The sequence below is a fragment of the Schistocerca nitens genome, chromosome 2 (assembly GCF_023898315.1).
Source record: "Schistocerca nitens isolate TAMUIC-IGC-003100 chromosome 2, iqSchNite1.1, whole genome shotgun sequence".
Lineage (NCBI taxonomy): Eukaryota > Metazoa > Arthropoda > Insecta > Orthoptera > Acrididae > Schistocerca > Schistocerca nitens.
The window spans coordinates 920,960,849-920,981,118 of NC_064615.1; the positions used below are offsets into that span (position 1 = coordinate 920,960,849).

At 42.5% G+C, this 20,270-nt stretch overlaps 1 protein-coding gene across 1 annotated transcript in view; it reads left to right on the forward strand.

Moving 5' to 3' along the window:
* LOC126235452 (uncharacterized) overlaps nt 1–20,270 on the forward strand; it is a 52,943-nt gene that overhangs the window by 11,453 nt on the left and 21,220 nt on the right. The window contains exon 2 of the mRNA XM_049944174.1: nt 9,386–9,452. Within this exon, the coding sequence (XP_049800131.1) occupies nt 9,386–9,452 (67 nt within the window). The remainder of the gene's footprint in view (nt 1–9,385; nt 9,453–20,270) is intronic.

A 20,270-nucleotide genomic window follows, 5' to 3' on the forward strand; every position in this document is an offset into this window, starting at 1 on the left:
CTGACGAATCTTTAACACTGATACACACACGATTAATTATCCCCTCCAAAAATAAACATATAAATAAACAAAACGAATAATTATCCCCTCCAAAAATAAACACATAAATACACAAAACACCGAAGGTATCTCATGTGCACATGGGTTCGATATTCCGCACAGAGCTACTCAGGATGCTTGCACAATAGGCCTTACCTTACTTATTTTTCTTTCTCGCAATCCTTTTTCTTTTCTACACTTTTTCCTCTCCAGATCTCCTCAGGGTGTGGTTTTGTTGTTGTACATGTAAAAGAATTCATACAAGCATTAATATTTTACAACAATTAGACACATACATAATTACATTCATTACAATAGAATCATATTAATCGGGCCCCAAAGTTGCGGCGCCAATCTCGCGTCCGTCGGCCGTCGTAATTTAATATATATATTATTATTGTGATTATTATTATTTGATTGTTGCCGACTTACGTGGTGGGCCTTAATAAAAATGATATTTCATTTAATTTTGATTTTACGATTAAATGCTTTCCTGAAGTTCTCCTTTTTAATAATATTAATTTCAAATTATTCGTTACGTTAATGAATGTTAGACTCGCTGAATCTTAAAACATGAGCATATAAGTTGTACAATGTAATAAACTTTTCATATTAATTTCCTCGGCTAGTCAGTTCACCTTAAAGCATAAGATCTTTAGTTATTAATTACAATTGCGGCCCACACACGCGCGAGAGTATTTTTCTTACCTCCGTTAACCATTGTATTGTAGTCAGAGTCCTGGCTCTGGGTCTCGGCTATGGTACTGAAAATAAGAATCTTAAAGCTAAGTATTTTCTGCAACGTCGGGCGGCTGTGGAGAAAAATTAATATTATGTTAATAGCGGGCGAGTTTTCCGCTTCCGCTAATTTTTCATAAGTTAATATCGCCACGTAATGGCGTCGTTGGCTGCATCGGCCGCTGCGATTGTTGAACTGTAAATTACTTGAATGCAGGTTAATTCAAGGAAGGCGGACATGAAATCGGGATCGCCTCTTACAAATTAAAAGTGCACAATAATATTAAATCAGTATATTATATGCTTAACTCATACAAATATGCTTACATTTGCCAGCGCTCGCAAGATGTCCGTTGACACACAATAAAGACAAGAGAAGAAGTAATGAAGACGACTAAAAAATTAACAAAAGAGTGTATCTTGTCACCTCTTTAGATCATTTTGTCATAAACTATTTCTTTGCATTTGAAACTTGGACAGAGAAATTATTATTTTACGGCTACATGAAAAAAAAATCCCTTACAAATTATGAATGTCTTCTTTATAAATATTGTTTTTAAGTCTTTTCGTAATATGGCACTTGGGACGCTATACGGGACAGCTTAGTTCTGGAAATCTGTCTCGATACAAACGTACGGCGCCACGGCTATTGCCCCGTGCTAATCCATACATAAAATGAGCATCTGCCAACTCCGCATTTGTAAACATTGCACTGACTTCAAAACCACGTTCGTGATGAACACTAACCTGTTGCTGCTACGTATTGATGTGCTTGATGCTAGTACTGTAGAGCAATGAGTCGCATGTCAACACAAGCACCGAAGTCAACATTACCTTCCTTCAATTGGGCCAACTGGCGGTGAATCGCGGAAGTACAGTACATACTGACTAAACTAAAATGAGCTCTAACATGGAAATTAAGCGTTTCCGGACACATGTCCACATAACATCTTTTCTTTATTTGTGTGTGAGGAATGTTTCCTGAAAGTTTGGCCGTACCTTTTTGTAACACCCTGTATACTGGGGAACTAAACAACAGCGATCAAAATGCGTAGGTTGGATACAAAGTAGTAACAAGACTGTTATAATCCATACCAGATTCTATTCGTGCATCGTGTTACACTCAGTGGACAGCGAAAGTGTTTAAGGGGGTAGGACGTCAAACGGACCGACTTGGAGCAGGAGAGGCACCACATGACATTTTAATTTCCACTGTCTATATTTTTACAAAAAAAATTCATAAAACTTTGTCAGCATGGCCAGAAAGGATTCAGAATTCACACTCATAGTAGTGGAAGTTCGAAAACATAACGAAATATTTTTTTTTACATGTGAAATTTCATCATTTTTTCACTTACTAGTGGCAGTATTTGTTGCTGTAGGTACACTTTTCTTCATAAGTAAGAGAGATTCTTCGATGAATTGTGCACAGCATACAAACCATACTTAAAGGTGTATGAAACTATAGAATTTTCGAAATCTATTAAAAACTGTGGTAAAAATTGAGGTAATTAACTATAACATTTGTGTTTTTCCTTAACATGAAGTTTAAAATATAACAGTTCATTCGTTTTTTCATAAATGAAATAAATTCTAGAGTTTCATACACCTGTGAGTATGGTATGTATGATGTCCAAAATTCATCGAAGAATCTCTCTAACTTATGAAGAAAAGTGTACCTATAGCAACAAATGCAGCCATTAGTAAGTGAAAAAATGATGAAATTTCACACGTAAAAAAAAATTAAATTTTGTTATGTTTTCGAACTTCCGCTGCAATGAGTGTGAATCCCGAATCCTTCCTGGTGATGCTGACAAAGTTTTATGAATTTATTTGTAAAAGTATAGACACTGGAAATTAAAATGCCCTGTGATGCCTCTCCTGCTCCAAGTCGGCCCGTTTGACGCCCCCTTAAATTCAGAAGAATTTTCCACTCTGTAACAACTCTGGACGTGTGGAGTGTCTCATTGTCCTGCTGGAATTGCCCAAATCCGCCGGGATGCACAATGGACATGATTGGATGAAGGAGTCTTTCACACGTCTCACCTGCCAGAGTCGTATCTAGACGTATACGTGCGTAGCAGCTCGGTATTGACCCAGTCGGATGTGATAAACCACCTAAAAATCACATCTAGGCTGACCGGCACATTATTAACGCGCCGAGCCGGTTTCATCAAAGGCCGGAGCCCCTCCCCCAATCCCGGTTCAAAAAATCAAATGGCTCTGAGCACTATGGGACTTAACATCGGAGGTCATCAGTCCCCTAGAACTTAGAACTACTTAAACCTAACTAGCCTAAGGACATCACATACATCCATGCCCGAGGCAGGATTCGAACCTGCAACCGTAGCAGTTGCGTGGTTCCGGACTAAAGCGCCTAGAACCGCTCGGACACCGCGGCCGGCCCGAATCCCGGAACCGGCGTGCTAACGCGTGTGGTTACCTCGGCGGACCTGATAATTAATAACCCTAACGATAATAATAGTAGTATGGCCATTAGTTATAAATGTCCAAGAGATGAGTTACGGTACAGACTTTTTTTTCATATTATCAATCATATTTGTTGAAACAGTCGAAGAAAACAAGTCAGGCGAACAGATTCTAAGAATACTGTGAAGATGAAAGTGGTGCTGAAGAAGACAAATATGGAGGCAATGAAAGAGACGAAGATGAGTGAAGTGATGATTATCATGTTGAAGAGGAAGTCGATTATTAAGCGATATTTTGGAAAAATAACATGAAGCTACACCCCTACAAACTATCGCAAAAGAGAATACTGGTAGAGCAGGACACTGTTGTGTTTGTCCCAGAGAAGGACGACAGAAAGAAATGTGGAAAATGACACAAATATATTTGCAACATACAAAGGGCTTTATGCAGTCTCTGCATGTAAATTATCATGTGAGTACTAATTTCACTACTAAATGGATTGTTATCAATAATTTTATAGCAAAAAATCATGAATTTCCTCAATTAGTTGGTGATTTTAATGACTAGGGGTGGTAAGACTGCCATAACATGAACAGTGTGCGTCAAATAGCAAAATGGTTCAAATGGCTCTGAGCACTATGGGACTCAACTGCTGAGGTCATTAGTCCCCTAGAACTTAGAACTAGTTAAACCTAACTAACCTAAGGACATCACAAACATCCATGCCCGAGGCAGGATTCGAACCTGCGACCGTAGCGGTCTTGCGGTTCCAGACTGCAGCGCCTTTAAGCGCACGGCCACTTCGGCCGGCGTCAAATAGCATGCCCGCTTTCAGTAGCATAGTAGATCAGTTGAAGTAGTGCAGCGAGGGCGATGGCTGTTTCAGTTAGCTGCACTGTGTACTGTCTGAAGGTGAGGGATGCCATTTCAAACGCCATAACAGTATGTTTAAGAAACACGGTCAACGAGCATGGATCAACATTGATGTGGCACGTGGTCGAAGGGCAGAACAATATTTTCAGGGACTGCGTGAGGCATGTAGTGATGCAGCACTGTCAAATCGTTCGGTGGAGAGATGTGTGAAAGTGTTTCTGGGTGGCAGGAGGGTCATTAAACCTTCCCCCCACTCGGGACAACCTCCTACGGTCTACACGCCAATTTAGTGAGCTCCTTGCCTCTCAGCAGGGTGTGCATCGCCAGTGGACTGCGCGTGAGTTAGCTGCAGGGCTAGGTGTGTGCCAAAGAAAAGTGCTCCACATTTTGCACGACACTCTTGGGGTCTGCCATATTGCTGTGCGTCAGGTACCGCATGCAGTGACAGAGATGTTACAGTCGCATCGTTACGCATTTGCAAAGCAATTGTTCAGTTGCTACCACAGGGAGGGTGAAGACTTCCTTGGAAGGATCGTCACTATGGACGAAACCTGGCCATGGCCGTATGAAAAAATGATTGAAGCGCCAGTTCAATGAACCGAGCGAGGTGGCGCAGTGGTTAGCACACTGGACTCGCATTCGGGAGGACGACGGTTCAATCCTGTCTCCGGCCATCCTGATTTAGGTTTTCCGTGATTTCCCGAAATCGTTTCAGGCAAATGCCGGGATGGTTCCTTTGAAAGGGAACGGCCGATTTCCTTCCCAATCCTTCCCTAACCCGAGCCCGCGCTCCGTCTCTAATGACCTCGTTGTCGACGGGACGTTAAACACTAACCACCACCACCACCGCCAGTCCAATGAATGAAAACGCGCTGGTAATCCTCGCCCACAGAACGTGTGCCATGAACCAGCTGGTGCCAAAGCGATGGCTATTGTGGCTTAGGATACCAGTGGGTTAACCTTGCATCACGCTGTACCACAGGGGCAGGAATTCACTGCAACTTACAACTGCAGTTCCTCGCGATATAACCTTCGTCCTGCACTGAGAAGAAAGTGGCGGCACTTTCTAGCACTGCATCCCTTCATCTTTCATGAACCCCACGCAGGAGCTCCTGCGTACTCGTGTGCGGGACATTCTATAACACTCCTGTCCGCTACTGCTATACCATAACCTTAAAGTAGGAGGCAGTTTGCAAAACAGAATTATTTTGTTATAGCAATTATGGTATAAAGCAACAGAGCAGTGTTACCCTCTGAGAGGAATTTTGTTATGTTGACTGTGTTGTTCCTAACGGAGGTGGCTTATCGGAAATGAAAGTCGGAATTACGTAAATATTTAAAGTGACAAACAAAATATTGCCTATCTGCACTGTTTAACGGATAACGAAAACGGTCGCCAGCCTAACTAGGCAAGAGAATGATTAACATTCTCGTTCAAGAAAATAGTTATTAGTAACTTTAATGGATAAACACACCCAATGCTTTGTCACACGCGAGTGCAGTGAACTCTGACTCATACATATGTTTACGGTAAGATTGAAACTAACAGTTAAAGCAGCACAAACTATTTGCAAATTTATAACAGGTACAGAAAAACACTATCACTTTCAGGGCTTACACAAACTGAGTGGTCTTTATAACACTACCATTAACATTCCCTCTAGGATCATAAATTTGACATAGGTTTAGGTTAAGTCTCTCTCAGTCAAATACTTTACTATTTAAAATGAAAGTTAGTTGAAATTCACTGACAGGTTACTTCTCACTGTTTTTCTAATAAATAGATTATGGTTTTCATAAATAGAGATCTTTCCGTTATTTGTTATCTAGCATTAGCACACTAGACAAACTGTGGATCCTGTTATACTGTTAATATGCACTTATAATACACAAGAGAGACAAACACATAGTAATCATGAACATATAATTTCCTACTATGCAGTTTTCCACTTTTACTACCGTGAGACATAAAATTAACATTTATGTAAAGATACTGACTCACTTTCTGCGATTAACAACAGGCAGTAATGTGATCATTTACTAAGCAAAACTTTATAAGCCTCAGTCTTGAGAAATTTTAATTTGAAGTTGGCAACAACACATTAATAAGCAGTTTTACTACGAAAATTATTTCAGCAAGCATCATTAACTTTAACTCACTCTCTTGCCACATTAACTTTATCTTTCTCTTTACTATGTTCAAGAGGCATTAATTAGAAAACTGGGTTTTAATGTACTTTCAGTAAGGACACTCGGTATCACTTTAGTTCAAACGGAGAGGACCCTGAGAGGTGTTATGATGAGGAGAAAAATCAAGGTAGGTACATAAATTCAGATATAAATTACCTTATGTTTCAGCACATTAGCACATCCATTAAGCTGATCCTTCACTGTACATCATTATAGTATTACGTTGCAATGATTGCGCAGTGTGGTGGCAACTGCATGTTGGTAGGTGGAATTGCAGGCAGAATTGCTGGACTCGGTCATTTCTTGGTGGCGATGATAGATACAAATTCCAGAATAGTTCCAGCTATTTATCCATCCATCCGAGGCATTGGAAAGTAGCAGGAAAAGCCTCTCTCGGAACCAGCACAATATGCATCTCTTACGTGGCAGTGCACGGACTCGTAGCTCGTCTCCGACTGCTGGCTCGTCCCCGACTGACTATCAGTTCCATCTTTTCCACCTAAGCCAACCACAATTTGCGCGCGCCACACAGTTCCGTTCCCGAGGGGAACCACTACACCATTTACATACAAACTAACTAAGAACCCTAAGTGAGGATCAGCAATTTACATAACAGCAACCAAATGCATTAAATAAAACAAAACATTTACACATATTGACATCTCTACAAAAAATTATTCACACAAAATTACAATTATATACAGTAAGTTTTGTTCCCTCCAAATGGGACAAAGAATTTAAATGACAGAAACACTATACAGCACAGAATCAAATCATGACATCAAAGTTTTAACAAAGAAAGAAATATACAGTTTTATGTTATCGATTCAATCACACACATTTACAGAAGCACAGCAATGTAACATTAAATGAAACAAAGGCGAAATAAATCAGTACAACATTAGAGCTATGGTGTTACAATTCCACCTGCTCCCCGATTGGAGGAACCTCTTCATTGCACGTGCTACAACACAAGAGAAGACATCACACGTGCTATAGGTCGGTCATTGCGAGACATCGACCGAGATGGACACGCTAACGGTATACAACGCCTTCCATCTGTTTGGCGGAAGTTGATCAAGATGCGGGGCGATTATATTGAGGGCATATACACTAAGCGCCAAAGAAACTGGTATAGGCATACGTATTAAAATACAGAGACATGTAAACAGGCAGAATACGGCGCTGCCGTCGGCAAGGCCTGTATAAGACAAGTGTCTGGCGCAGTTGTTAGATCGGTTACTGCTACAATGGCAGGTTATCAAGATTTAAGTGAGTTTGAACGTGGTGTTACAGTCGGCGCACGAGCAGTGGGAAACAGCATCTCCGAGGTAGCGATGAAGTGGGCATTTTCCCGGACAACCACTTCATTGCTGCGGCCGGAAAATATCTTGCAAGAACAGTAGCAACGACTACTGAGGAGGATCGGTCAATGTGACAGAAGTGATACCCTTCCGCGAATTGCTGCAGATTTCAGTGCTGGGCCATCAATAAGTGTCACCGTGCGAACCATTCAACCGAACATCATCGTTATGGGCTTTCGGAGCCGAACGTCCACTCGTGTACCCTTGATGACTGTACGAAATAAAAGCTTTACGCCTCGCCTGGGCCCGTCAGCACCGACATTGGACTGTTCATGACTGGTAACATGTTGCCTGGTCGAACGAGTCTCGTTTCAAGTTGTATCGAGTGGACGGACGTGTACTGGTATTGAAGACAGCCTCATGAATCTGTGGACCCTGTATGTCAGCAGGGGACTGTTCAAGCTGGTCGAGGGTCTCTAACGGTGTGGGGCGTGTGCAATTGGAGTGATATGGGACCCCTGATACGTCTAGATACGACTCTGGCAGGCAACACGTACGAATGCATCCTGTCTGAATACCTGCATTCATTCATGTCCCTTGTGCATTGCGACGAACTTGGCCAATTCCAGAAGGAAAGTGCGACACCCCACGCGTCCAGAATTGCAGCAGCGTGGCTCCAGGAACACTCTTCTGAGTTTAAACACTTCCTCTTGCGATCAAACTCCCCAGGCATGAACATTATTGAGCATATCTGGGATGCCTTGCAACGTGCTACCTCAAAAGAGATCTCCACCCCCTCGTACTCTTATGGATTTATGAACAGCCCTACAAGATTCATGGTGTCAGTTCCTCCAGCACTACTTCAGACATTAGGCGAGTCCATTCCACGTCGTTTTGCGGCACTTCTGTGTTCTCGTGGGGGCCCTACACGACATTAGGCGGGTGTACCAGTTTCTTTGTCTCTTCAGTGTAGTAGCTTCGATCACGAACGACCGATTTACTGTTGGGATGGTACAAATAGCAGACATCTTTGAATTTTGTAATTGGTGGCTAAAATAGTGCCAGAAATCATTACTTTCAGAACGGTCTATGGGAAGCGGAGTAAAAAGAGATAGAAACGTAACATTCCATGTAAGTAAATGTATGGAGTTTCAATACGAAGAGGATCGTATCAGGAAAGAATTTTGTTGATGAACTCGCTGCTCGTGACTATAAGTTGTTCCTTTCTATTATCAATCATCCATGTGCTCCTGTTAATCCCCAGGGATATATGGAATTGAATGAGAAGAAACTAGCTGACATAAATCAATTGCAGCCATACGTACCAACAGAATATCGTGTCTTCTACAGTGGACTAATAGCTCGAGAAGTTTTGTATCAGGAATACATGTGATACCTCCTGTACAGAAACGTTAACGGTTGTTGCACCTCCAGCATTCCTGCGAACTTGGCGATCCAAGTGGCGGCTTATGTTGCTTGGGCATTCAACTGACCTCGAAATTAACATTATGCCATTGGCTATGATCCTGTATTCAAGACCTTTCTAATGTCCTTGAAAATTAGAGAGCTATATGTAAAACAATTTATAGCTACCATTATAGCTTGTTAAATAAAAGCATTTTGAGTGTACAGCAAGATAATACCCCTTCTACATATTATAATTTAGCGGAAACCGCATTCGATATCTGCAACTATTCTGGAAATTTTAGGGAGTCCAAGTTAGTCCACACTGCATTTCGATTCATAAACAAAGGTTCTTAATTGTTTCAAAAACATGGTTTGTGAGGTTTCATATATAACTTAATTTTCAGGTGCTGCTTCGAGGACTTACAGCGCTATACAGCTTGCTTGGATGTGAAGATCAAGAGCAGCAACCAGGTATTTGAATTGTTTTATTTATCTGTACATATTTTTTAAATTAAGGTTGTTGGACGACAAAGCTTGGAAAACATGGAACATCATGTTTAATTCCCAGCAAATAATTACATTTCGCAATTACAGAATTTAATATTTCCATCGAATCTTTTCTCAGTGGAGTATATTTTGAGTGCACATTAGTTGGAACTACTTTTATCTACCAGATTACAGCTTTTCCTTTTCCTACAAATAGTGTAACGGAAATCAGATACTATTCTAGGTTCAGCATCCAGGGTGTAACAAAGATGGGCAACCGCAGCACGTCACCCGTATTGGAAACTGTTAGAGTCCATGTAGTAACAAAAAAACGGATGATTTATAAAAAAAACTACCCACATTTTTACTCAAAACATCCGTATCATTTTTAAATAACTCTCCAGTGTATGAAATACATTTCTCTAATCGGTGAATTCATTGTTGGGAACATTTTTATACTCAACAGCATTGATGACTGACAGGTTCCCTTTGGTTCTGAGTCTTAAAATCGGTTTCTTTACCTGTTTGTGCCAAAACGTGGCATGCTAAGTTGTCTGTGTGAGGAGGAGCATTGTCGTGGCAGGAAAATAAACGCCTCGTCTGCCAGAAACTACATTTTCTTTTTGGCAGACAATTATATGTCTTCTAAGCACATTTAAATAAAATCATGAGTAACAATTTGACCTGATGGAACGAACTCTGAACCCTTTATGTGCCTCACAAAAAAAGTACAAATGTGTATCGTTTTTATATTTTTGACCTTAATGGAGGTAATATTGTTCAGTGAAGCGATAATGACTTTTCCATTGGCCTGATTATTTCTCAGTCGTAGGTACAGTACCAGGTCCTGCACTAGAGATGATATAGGAGAAAAATCTAGGTCAATTTAAAGCTCTTTTGTCAAACTCTTTTCCACAAATATGCCAGCTACCCTTCTCATTCCCAACTCGTCTGTTGAAATTCACTGAACTGAGCTCCAAGACAATCCAGCTGTTCCCACCATATGTTCAGAGGCCCTTCATAAGTCTTCAAGCACAAGTTAACGAATTTTCTTAGTATTTTCACCTGTTTAGGCTGTTGACAGACGTCTAAAAGAAAGTTTGTCATTAATCGACATTTCCCCATTTTGAAGCGAGAAAATTAATTGAACAGTTGAGTTTTTCCCATCACGTCGTCTTTGTAAGCTGTTCTGACCATCACAACAGTAGTGGGACAAAGCCAAAACGAGCACAGTTCTGTATTGTTGCCAAATTTCCTTCCCCTTTCCCAGCCTGGTTCAAGATTGTAGTGCTAGATGTGGCAGCATCGCAATTTAATTATGCAAAACAATCAATTTAATTATGCAAAGTATCCCTCCCCTCCCCTCCTCCACCTGCCCTATTGGTGGGAATTTTGAATTTTGGTGGGAAATTAAAAAAATAATGGATATTTCAAAATGGTGTAGTTTCTTTGTCTTAAGGCTGTGCTGACATCACACTCACACTGTCTCCCCAGAAATTGGCAGGAAATTCAAGTTTTGGTGAGAATTGTTTTTTTTCCGTTCATGTGACCAGAATTGGTGGGAGAAGTTCAGTCTATTCTGAGCTGTCTTTGTGGAAACATCGTGATGTGTTAGATCAAGAAGATGAATGTGAAGGACAGAGCAGCTTTTCCGTGCCTGTATTTCATGTACACATATGAGGGAGGACTGAAGCCATAGCTCACTACACAGCAGATGGAAAACTATGATAATGGAATGGAAGGTGGAAGCAGAAGAATTCAGTTCAGCAGATTGTGACAACGTAGAGGGATGGAGCCAAGATGCATGTTGCAACTGATACATGATTATGCACTTGTGAAAACTGTTGACATATTTCACATGAAGTATTCATTCTTCCAAAACGGAAGAGGCTGGCAGTTGATGCTAATTCGCTTCAGTGGAAGCATATTCATATAGGTAATATGTACCATTGAGGAGCATCACCTGCTCATCCCATCCATTTACCCGTCCACCAACCCATACTCTCATCTCATCATCAGTCACTCATCACCTTGATACTATGTGGAATGTGTTCTGTCGAAGAGCTGCTGGTGTCTGACCAGGAAAAGTTTAACAACTATGTTGCCTATAACCATACAGCTGAGGACTGTGTCCACAACCTCCTACATGCACAATGGAAAGGAGTTATATTGGATGAGTGCTCCAAGAAGAAGAAGAATACTGTCCAGCATATAATGGGTATGCAGTAGAAGGGTATCAGGATGCATTCTGCAAGTCATGAAGGCTGAGGCTGTTGTTATAACCACCTGCCACTTTTGAAATACACAGTCAATTTTCTACCTCACAAGAGACATCTGCCAGTGAGCCAGAGGACCACGAAACTGCTCTATTTCACAATTTTGCAACCAGAGGCGCTCGAAATGGGCAGCGGCCAGTAGGACACAGCATCCAATCACATCAGGGATATAAGGTGGATGCAACAGATCTGCAGCCTCAGTTGTAGTCAGTCAGCATGAATCACCAGCCGAGATCGTCCAGCACTGGCCAGCCTTAGCAGCAGCACAATAGGAAGAAACTGCAAAAGAGTAAGTACCCCTTGCTTAATGTCTGCGTTTAATGTAGTTGTGAGAAAAATGAAGTCTCTGTGTTGCTAATACCGCTTGTAACGGTTTTTCTTCTTTGTTCATCAGTGGATGCGGCATCATTCAGCCTGTCAGGACCTGCTGCAGCAACATGTCCAAGCCTGCCAGGACCTGCAGAGGTGACACCATCCAGTGTGTCGGGACCCACAGCAGCACTCTGGGATCCTGTTGCATACCTAGTTGGCTTTTTGGAGCAGGATAGTGAGCTGTTAATGTCTGTTGAAGACACCCACAGAAGTGTATTCGCGTCCTAAACAGCATGATGCAGGTTGCTACTGGACCCTATAATACGCGCCATTGCAGAATATTCCAGTGTGTAGAAAAAGTGATAATATAGTGGATGAGAAAATACTATTTATGCCTTGTGTTCCACTACTGTTCGCTTCAATATATAATTTAACTGCAAGTGGTTCAAAGCGGATACATACTGGCATAGAGCATCTGCAGACATAACCTAGCATGTTGTGATAGAGACTGAGAATACAGTTAAAAGTGTTAAAAGTCCAGATTACAGAGGTGGAATGGGATGAACTGTGTCTCGCAAAAGCCTACGTCAAGCAATAGTTGAACACTGAATTTCATCCAACCTACCCCTCTCCAGACATTTGCTGTGATCCTCTAACTCTGTCGATTACAACAGCGTACGATGATTCTGCACTCCATGTGAAATTGGGCGACACATCCATTTATCTACAGCTCTCCACCATTACAAACTTGTTCAGTCTACAGATGGTGCTGTTCATCATGTTGGAAAGACTGAACAGATAGCTACCTTGTATTAAAGCTGTGCATAGGGACATTGCAGAGTATCTCCACATGAACAGTATGTATGTAGACGACTCCTAACAGTGAGTCAATATGGTGCACCAGGTACTCAAAAAGCTCCAATGAGCGGTTCGTTAATGGCAAATATGTACTGGTATTGATAACTTTTGAAAACTTCAAACGCTCCTTATCTGCATCTGGTGTGTGGCATTTTCCATATAATTTTATTGATGATGATCTGATTCTCATCTTGAGCTCCTTGAATGCATGAGTTGCTATCCATTGCACTCCATGCCACAATAAGTTCCATTTTAGCATTCATTATTCGCTGCATGTCCTCAAAGCATCCAATAAACATTTTAGAAGTGTGTTTGCAGTAAATTGGCGGTTCTCTTCTGCTGTTCTGCCCACAGGCTCGTCTATAAACCATCCTGCATTTTCTAAATCATTCAAATCCGAGGGTGATGATGAGACATACGTTTTAAGGGTTGATACTATACCTACATTATGTGTATAGTCAATCTCAGCCCATTAAGTTCATATCATATTTCCTGGAACAGGAATGCCAAAGCATTAAGTGTAAGCCTTGACCCCACTGTATGGCTACCATCCTTTTTCTTAAATGATCCGCCCAAATAAATGAAACTCTTGCATGGAAGAGGTAAAGCGTCTTGGTGCTAGATGACAACCATAATTTCATCGTTCTTGTTAAATGATGTCGAAGCATAAGGTTTGTGTGAAAAGTATTCCTGGCAAATGATTTGCTCATCATATACCACTGGGTGAGATACATTGAGTGATGACGTAATGTGAGATTTCAAGCCTACTGATTTTGAGAAACTCTTAGTTCGCACATATTATCACCTAGCACATCTGCTTCGAAGTGCTGTGCTAGTCTTATACCTTACACCCATCCTGTCTTAGATGTAGTCACGCAATGATTTCTTGACCACGAAAGTCAACAAGTTGGTCATTCTGGATCATAACACGCAGCTCCAGGTAGTTCCTCGTCTGAAATGTCATTGAGAGGTGTATAGCGCTAGTAGGAGTCTCAACAATCTTATATCCTGAATGAGATTTTCACTCTGCAGCGGAGTGTGCGCTGATATGAAACTTCCTGGCAGATTAAAACTGTGTGCCCGATCGAGACTCGAACTCGGGACCTTTGCCTTTCGCGGGCAAGTGCTCTACCATCTGAGCTACCGAAGCACGACTCACGCCCGGTACTCACAGCTTTACTTCTGCCAGTATCTCGTCTCCTACCTTCCAAACTTTACAGAAGCTCTCCTGCGAGCTTTCAGGAGTGCTAGTTCTGCAAGGTTCGCAGGAGAGCTTCTGTAAAGTTTGGAAGGTAGGAGACGATACACTGGCAGAAGTTAAGCTGTGAGTACCGGGCGTGAGTCGTGCTTCGGTAGCTCAGATGGTAGAGCACTTGCCCGCGAAAGGCAAAGGTCCCGAGTTTGAGTCTCGGTCGGGCACACAGTTTTAATCTGACAGGAAGTTTCAATCTTATATCCTATTCCAAATGATGGGAAGAATCCGTAAATTGAATGAATTGAAATAAGAGTTCATTGCAATGTTACGTTCAACACGGGTTGTACTGACGGGAAGAATATTCACTGTCTGATCAGATTTGTGAAATTTACTGGGATCCGTCTTCAAATCCTGTCCCTTTGTGAAACCCAGTAGTGATCGTATTCAACCTTTCTGCTTGAAGTCATTCGATGCATTCACCGTCCTGATTTCAGGTGTAAATGTACTAATGTTTGCATGGCGCTCAATTTCCACAATTCCATTTTACCACTAATTTCCAGATGCAGTTTATTGTTAGCATCTGTGATATTTTGGATATTGTTGTATATCCCCAGTCGAATCAGCGATATACTCCAATTCGCTCATAATAAAGACGATCGTTCTTTTAAAGTCAAAGTGTATGACATTGAATCTAAACCTCAACTGGCGAATGGATGCTTAATGATTGTCCTTATGTATCATTCGCAAAAGTCAGGAGGAACTTGGTGCGTAAATGACCACGGAGAAACGTATTAAAGTCTTGGTAGCGCCGAGAATTGCAGAACGCATGTCTTCTGCTGGTGAAGTAATGTTGTAATTCTTGCGGAGGTTGTGTGTTGCCACTGGGTCGAAACAGTAGATGCTATTTTTTTTAACATATGCTACGCAGTGAGTTCCAGGACTTTCTGCTACATCCGGATTCATAATTCCGCATTCACCTGATTTCCACATAGTGTTCGGTAATGTATTCTGCATAAACACATCTTGGATTCTCGGAATGTTGAATTTTCTCTTAACAAATTTTTGCAGATCTGTATTTGTAAGCGCCCTGTCTGGCAGGAGTGGTAGGCGTTTTTTTATGACGAGGCCTAGTTCTTTCTCCTATGGTTTCAAGTAGGGTCCTTTCCCGATAACTGCTGCCTCCATCATGCGGTTATGTCTTCGTGCCTCCTGAAGTTGCTCTTGGGAGTTTTGTGCATTCTTGACTATCCTGGCAAAAGCTACAACACGTGCAGCCAGTGAACTCACCACCTTGAGACTAGCTAAGGCAGGAACGAGGAAGTGAATGATTCCACCTCATAACTTCGCTAAATTTTCTTACATCCAAGCCCAACTTAATTTTACCAAGCATGGTTTTTTCAACTGCAAATGCTGCAACACATTGACCTATGCCAATATCCCTTCTCGCATTAATTCCCTTAGCTTTACCGGCTAAAATTCGATCTGCAATGTGACGATCTTCTGCTGCGTAAGTGATGTCGTGTTCCATACACGCTTCGTTAAGCGATTTGTCCCTTATCACGGCGTGTCAATCGTTTTTGAAGTTTTCTTCCATGTACAAAGTAGTTATATCCAGAAATGTGTAATTCAACTGGCAGTTTGTCGTGAATACCACCTCCTCCTTCTATCACACATTCTATGCTACTGTGGTGGTTGTGGTCTGCGTACGCTGTTATATAGCAAATCGCCAGGGTCAACTCAGCTGTTTTGTGATTAACTAATGCTTTATTCCGTCAAAGCTGTATGACCCTCTCTACGAGATACACATCTGGTTCCGAGCTCTTCTATATCTCTTCTGTGTAAAAGCACTCTGCAACTTCAGTACCACTGCGGTCCTTTCAGAGGTAGGTTCTAGGATTCGTTCTCTGCACTTTTGAAAATGCGAATATCTCAGCTGAGCAGTTTCGCACGCATGGCTTCTCAAATGCTGTCTTGTATTTTGAAATACATACCAAATCACCTACATTAAATTGCTGTTTTCGTGGACCTAAGATTTTAATACGATTGTACGCTGTATCTAGACGTCTATTATCACAATCATCGATTGGTCTCATTTTTATAGAGCAATTATTTACGGTAGGATATCGGTCCATTTGTGTGAGCCACGAAGAATGGCACACATCCACAGCTGAGCTTTCATTGTCCTGTTCAAACGTTCCACGATACTCACCTTCAGGTGGGTGAATGTCGAGTAGTGATGTATTCCATACTGCTCTATCATGGTCTTGAAATATCTATTGCCGGTTGTTGTGGCCGAGCGGTTCTAAGCGCTTCAGTCCGGAACCGCGCTGCTGCTACGGTCGCAGGTTCGAATCCTGCTTCGGTCATGGATGTGTGTGATCTCCTTAGGTTAGTTAGGTTTAAGTAGTTCTACGTCTAGGGGACTGAGGACCTCCGATGTTAAGTCCCGTAGTGCTTAGAGCCATTTGAACCATTTTTGAAATATCTGTTGCAAAACGCCACTGCGATCTGTTTGAAGGCTGTCTCAGCTTCGATTCATCCCCATCTGCAGCAATCGCTCAAGCACTTGTGCGACATCCTTCCCCGTTTTTCGCGTTGATGGGTAATGTCCAGGCAAACTTGGAATAAGTATTAATGACCATTAAAATATATCTGAAGCCATTATTCACACATGAATATTCCTTCATGTCGATACTATCTTCCTGCCACAGGTCACCCAAACCTTTAATCGCAACGTATCTACGAGGGTATGTTCTGCATGTTGGTCAGTACAGTTCTCGAACTACAGTCTCCATACTTATTTGATGATACATCTCTCTCTAAGTTCAGAAATCATTGAAACAACTTCATTCGAACGACCTATGTTGCCAGTAGCAGCTGATGCCATGAGCAGTCGTAGCCAATATATTAGCTCATTGGGATCGTCATATATATATATATATATATATATATATATATATATATATATATATATATATACTCCTGGAAATTGAAATAAGAACACCGTGAATTCATTGTCCCAGGAAGGGGAAACTTTATTGACACATTCCTGGGGTCAGATACATCACATGATCACACTGACAGAACCACAGGCACATGACACAGGCAACAGAGCATGCACAATGTCGGCACTAGTACAGTGTATATCCACCTTTCGCAGCAATGCAGGCTGCTATTCTCCAATGGAGACGATCGTAGAGATGCTGGATGTAGTCCTGTGGAACGGCTTGCCATGCCATTTCCACCTGGCGCCTCAGTTGGACCAGCGTTCGTGCTGGACGTGCAGACCGCGTGAGACGACGCTTCATCCAGTCCCAAACATGCTCAATGGGGGACAGATCCGGAGATCTTGCTGGCCAGGGTAGTTGACTTACACCTTCTAGAGCACGTTGGGTGGCACGGGATACATGCGGACGGTGCGACTGCTACGGTCGCAGGTTCGAATCCTGCCTCGGGCATGGATGTGTGTGATGTCTTTAGGTTAGTTAGGTTTAAGTAGTTCTAAGTTCTAGGGGACTGATGACCACAGCAGTTGAGTCCCATAGTGCTCAGAGCCATAGCCATACATGCGGACGTGCACTGTCCTGTTGGAACAGCAAGTTCCCTTGCCGGTCTAGGAATGGTAGAACGATGGGTTCGATAACGGTTTGGATGTACCGTGCACTATTCAGTGTCCCCTCGACGATCACCAGTGGTGTACGGCCAGTGTAGGAGATCGCTCCCCATACCATGATGCCGGGTGTTGGCCCTGTGTGCCTCGGTCGTATGCAGTCCTGATTGTGGCGCTCACCTGCACGGCGCCAAACACGCATACGACCATCATTGGCACCAAGGCAGAAGCGACTCTCATCGCTGAAGACGACACGTCTCCATTCGTCCCTCCATTCACGCCTGTCGCGACACCACTGGAGGCGGGCTGCACGATGTTGGGGCGTGAGCGGAAGACGGCCTAACGGTGTGCGGGACCGTAGTCCAGCTTCATGGAGACGGTTGCGAATGGTCCTCGCCGATACCCCAGGAGCAACAGTGTCCCTAATTTGCTGGGAAGTGGCGGTGCGGTCCCCTACGGCACTGCGTAGGATCCTACGGTCTTGGCGTGCATCCGTGCGTCGCTGCGGTCCGGTCCCAGGTCGACGGGCACGTGCACCTTCCGCCGACCACTGGCGACATCGATGTACTGTGGAGACCTCACGCCCCACGTGTTGAGCAATTCGGCGGTACGTCCACCCGGCCTCCTGCATGCCCACTATATGCCCTCGCTCAAAGTCCGTCAACTGCACATACGGTTCACGTCCACGCTGTCGCGGCATGCTACCAGTGTTAAAGACTGCGATGGAGCTCCGTATGCCACGGCAAACTGGCTGACACTGACGGCGGCGGTGCACAAATGCTGCGCAGCTAGCGCCATTCGACGGCCAACACCGCGGTTCCTGGTGTGTCCGCTGTGCCATGCGTGTGATCATTGCTTGTACAGCCCTCTCGCAGTGTCCGGAGCAAGTATGGTGGGTCTGACACACCGGTGTCAATGTGTTCTTTTTTCCATTTCCAGTAGTATATATATATATATATATATATATATATATATATATATATATATATATATATATATATATATCAAACGAAGAAACCACAAAGAACGAAACACGACTAGCTTGAAGGGGGAAACCAGATGGCGCTATGGTTTGCCCGATAGGTGGCGCTGCCATAGGTGAAATGACGCTTATTTCGTGAGATATTTGGCCCAGTCACGATCAATGGACCACCCTATATGCTGCAGAAGTCGATTGCTCACTCTTCTGATGATGAATGTCATTACCATCACTGCTGCTATTTTTTTCACCATTCAATATAGGTTTTATAATGGATTTGTTTTTCACATTGCTTCAGCTTTTCACATTTTTATGCAGATCAGCCAAATGCAATATTTCATGACACATTTCCAGATCTTCAGTTTTTGTGGGTCTTTGGAAAATATGGTTGAGTAGACCAAGTGTTCTCTAAAACTATTACAAATCTGTATTTTGTCCTCAGCTAAACGTATACGCTGCATGCCGAGCATGTATGGCTTTAACCTGCTGACACTGAATACTTTGTCTGCCCTGGCATCACTGTAATGCTTAATGAAAACGGCACTGGCATCATCATAATTGCGTGATTCTGCTGAAAATCGACTGTGAGATTCTGTAACCGGATTAAAGGTTTCTCTTGGTGTTTGCTCCCGCTTGAAATACCCTACCCTCACCAGCCATAATTTCTCTCGAACGGCCTTCCATGCCTCGATGACTTTATGCTTCGTCGACATCTCATAGGACATAAATCAGACTTCTGTGCAGCGTGAGGTTTTATCAATCTACTCTTCTTCATCTTATGCCGTTGCCCCTTTTCAATAACAGCTATTTTCCCTTCAGTTATTCGCCTACTTTATTTTCAACTGCATTAACCCGCCCATACACTGTTCCCTTCTGAATAACGACTACTTTCCCTTCAGTTACGTAGTTTACTTTCATTTTTATTGCATTAACCAGAGCATTCAGTGTATTTTTCAGTCTCAGAAGGGTACGGCAATACGTCTCTAGTTTCTTACACACGCGTCCAGCTTCAAATTGGAGAGTTTGAACTTTTGCGTCCATATACAAGCGAATGTTTTGTCTATGCACACCCACCCTATCAGACTGATCACCCAAAATGGATGCAAATTTATGCATGGTTATGCGAATACATCTTTCCATGGCTATATATAGGAACTCCTGGAAGTTCCGTCTGTACCTTCCATCATTCGGATATCTTGCTTTATCAATAACAAGTAACCCACACTGTGAGTGATTTCAGCAATCTGCACATATCTTTACAGAATCATTGCATGACATATTGAGCCTGGTAAATGTGTTTTAAATTCAGAATCTTATGTTTGAATGCTATAATTAGGTTTGCATTAGCTCCCACCAGCTGTTTTGGGATTCTGGAATATGTCGTCGAATCTGGTCTTGGTTTTCCATAGCAACAACATCAAATGTGAACAACTGGAAACACAACTATCCATCATATTTGCATGCCAGACCAATAGAAGAGAGAATTTAGCAAATGATTCCACAGTATTTGACAACAGTAATTTAACTAATACCCGAGTCTCTTGAACTCCGAATTCTATCCCTATGACAATTT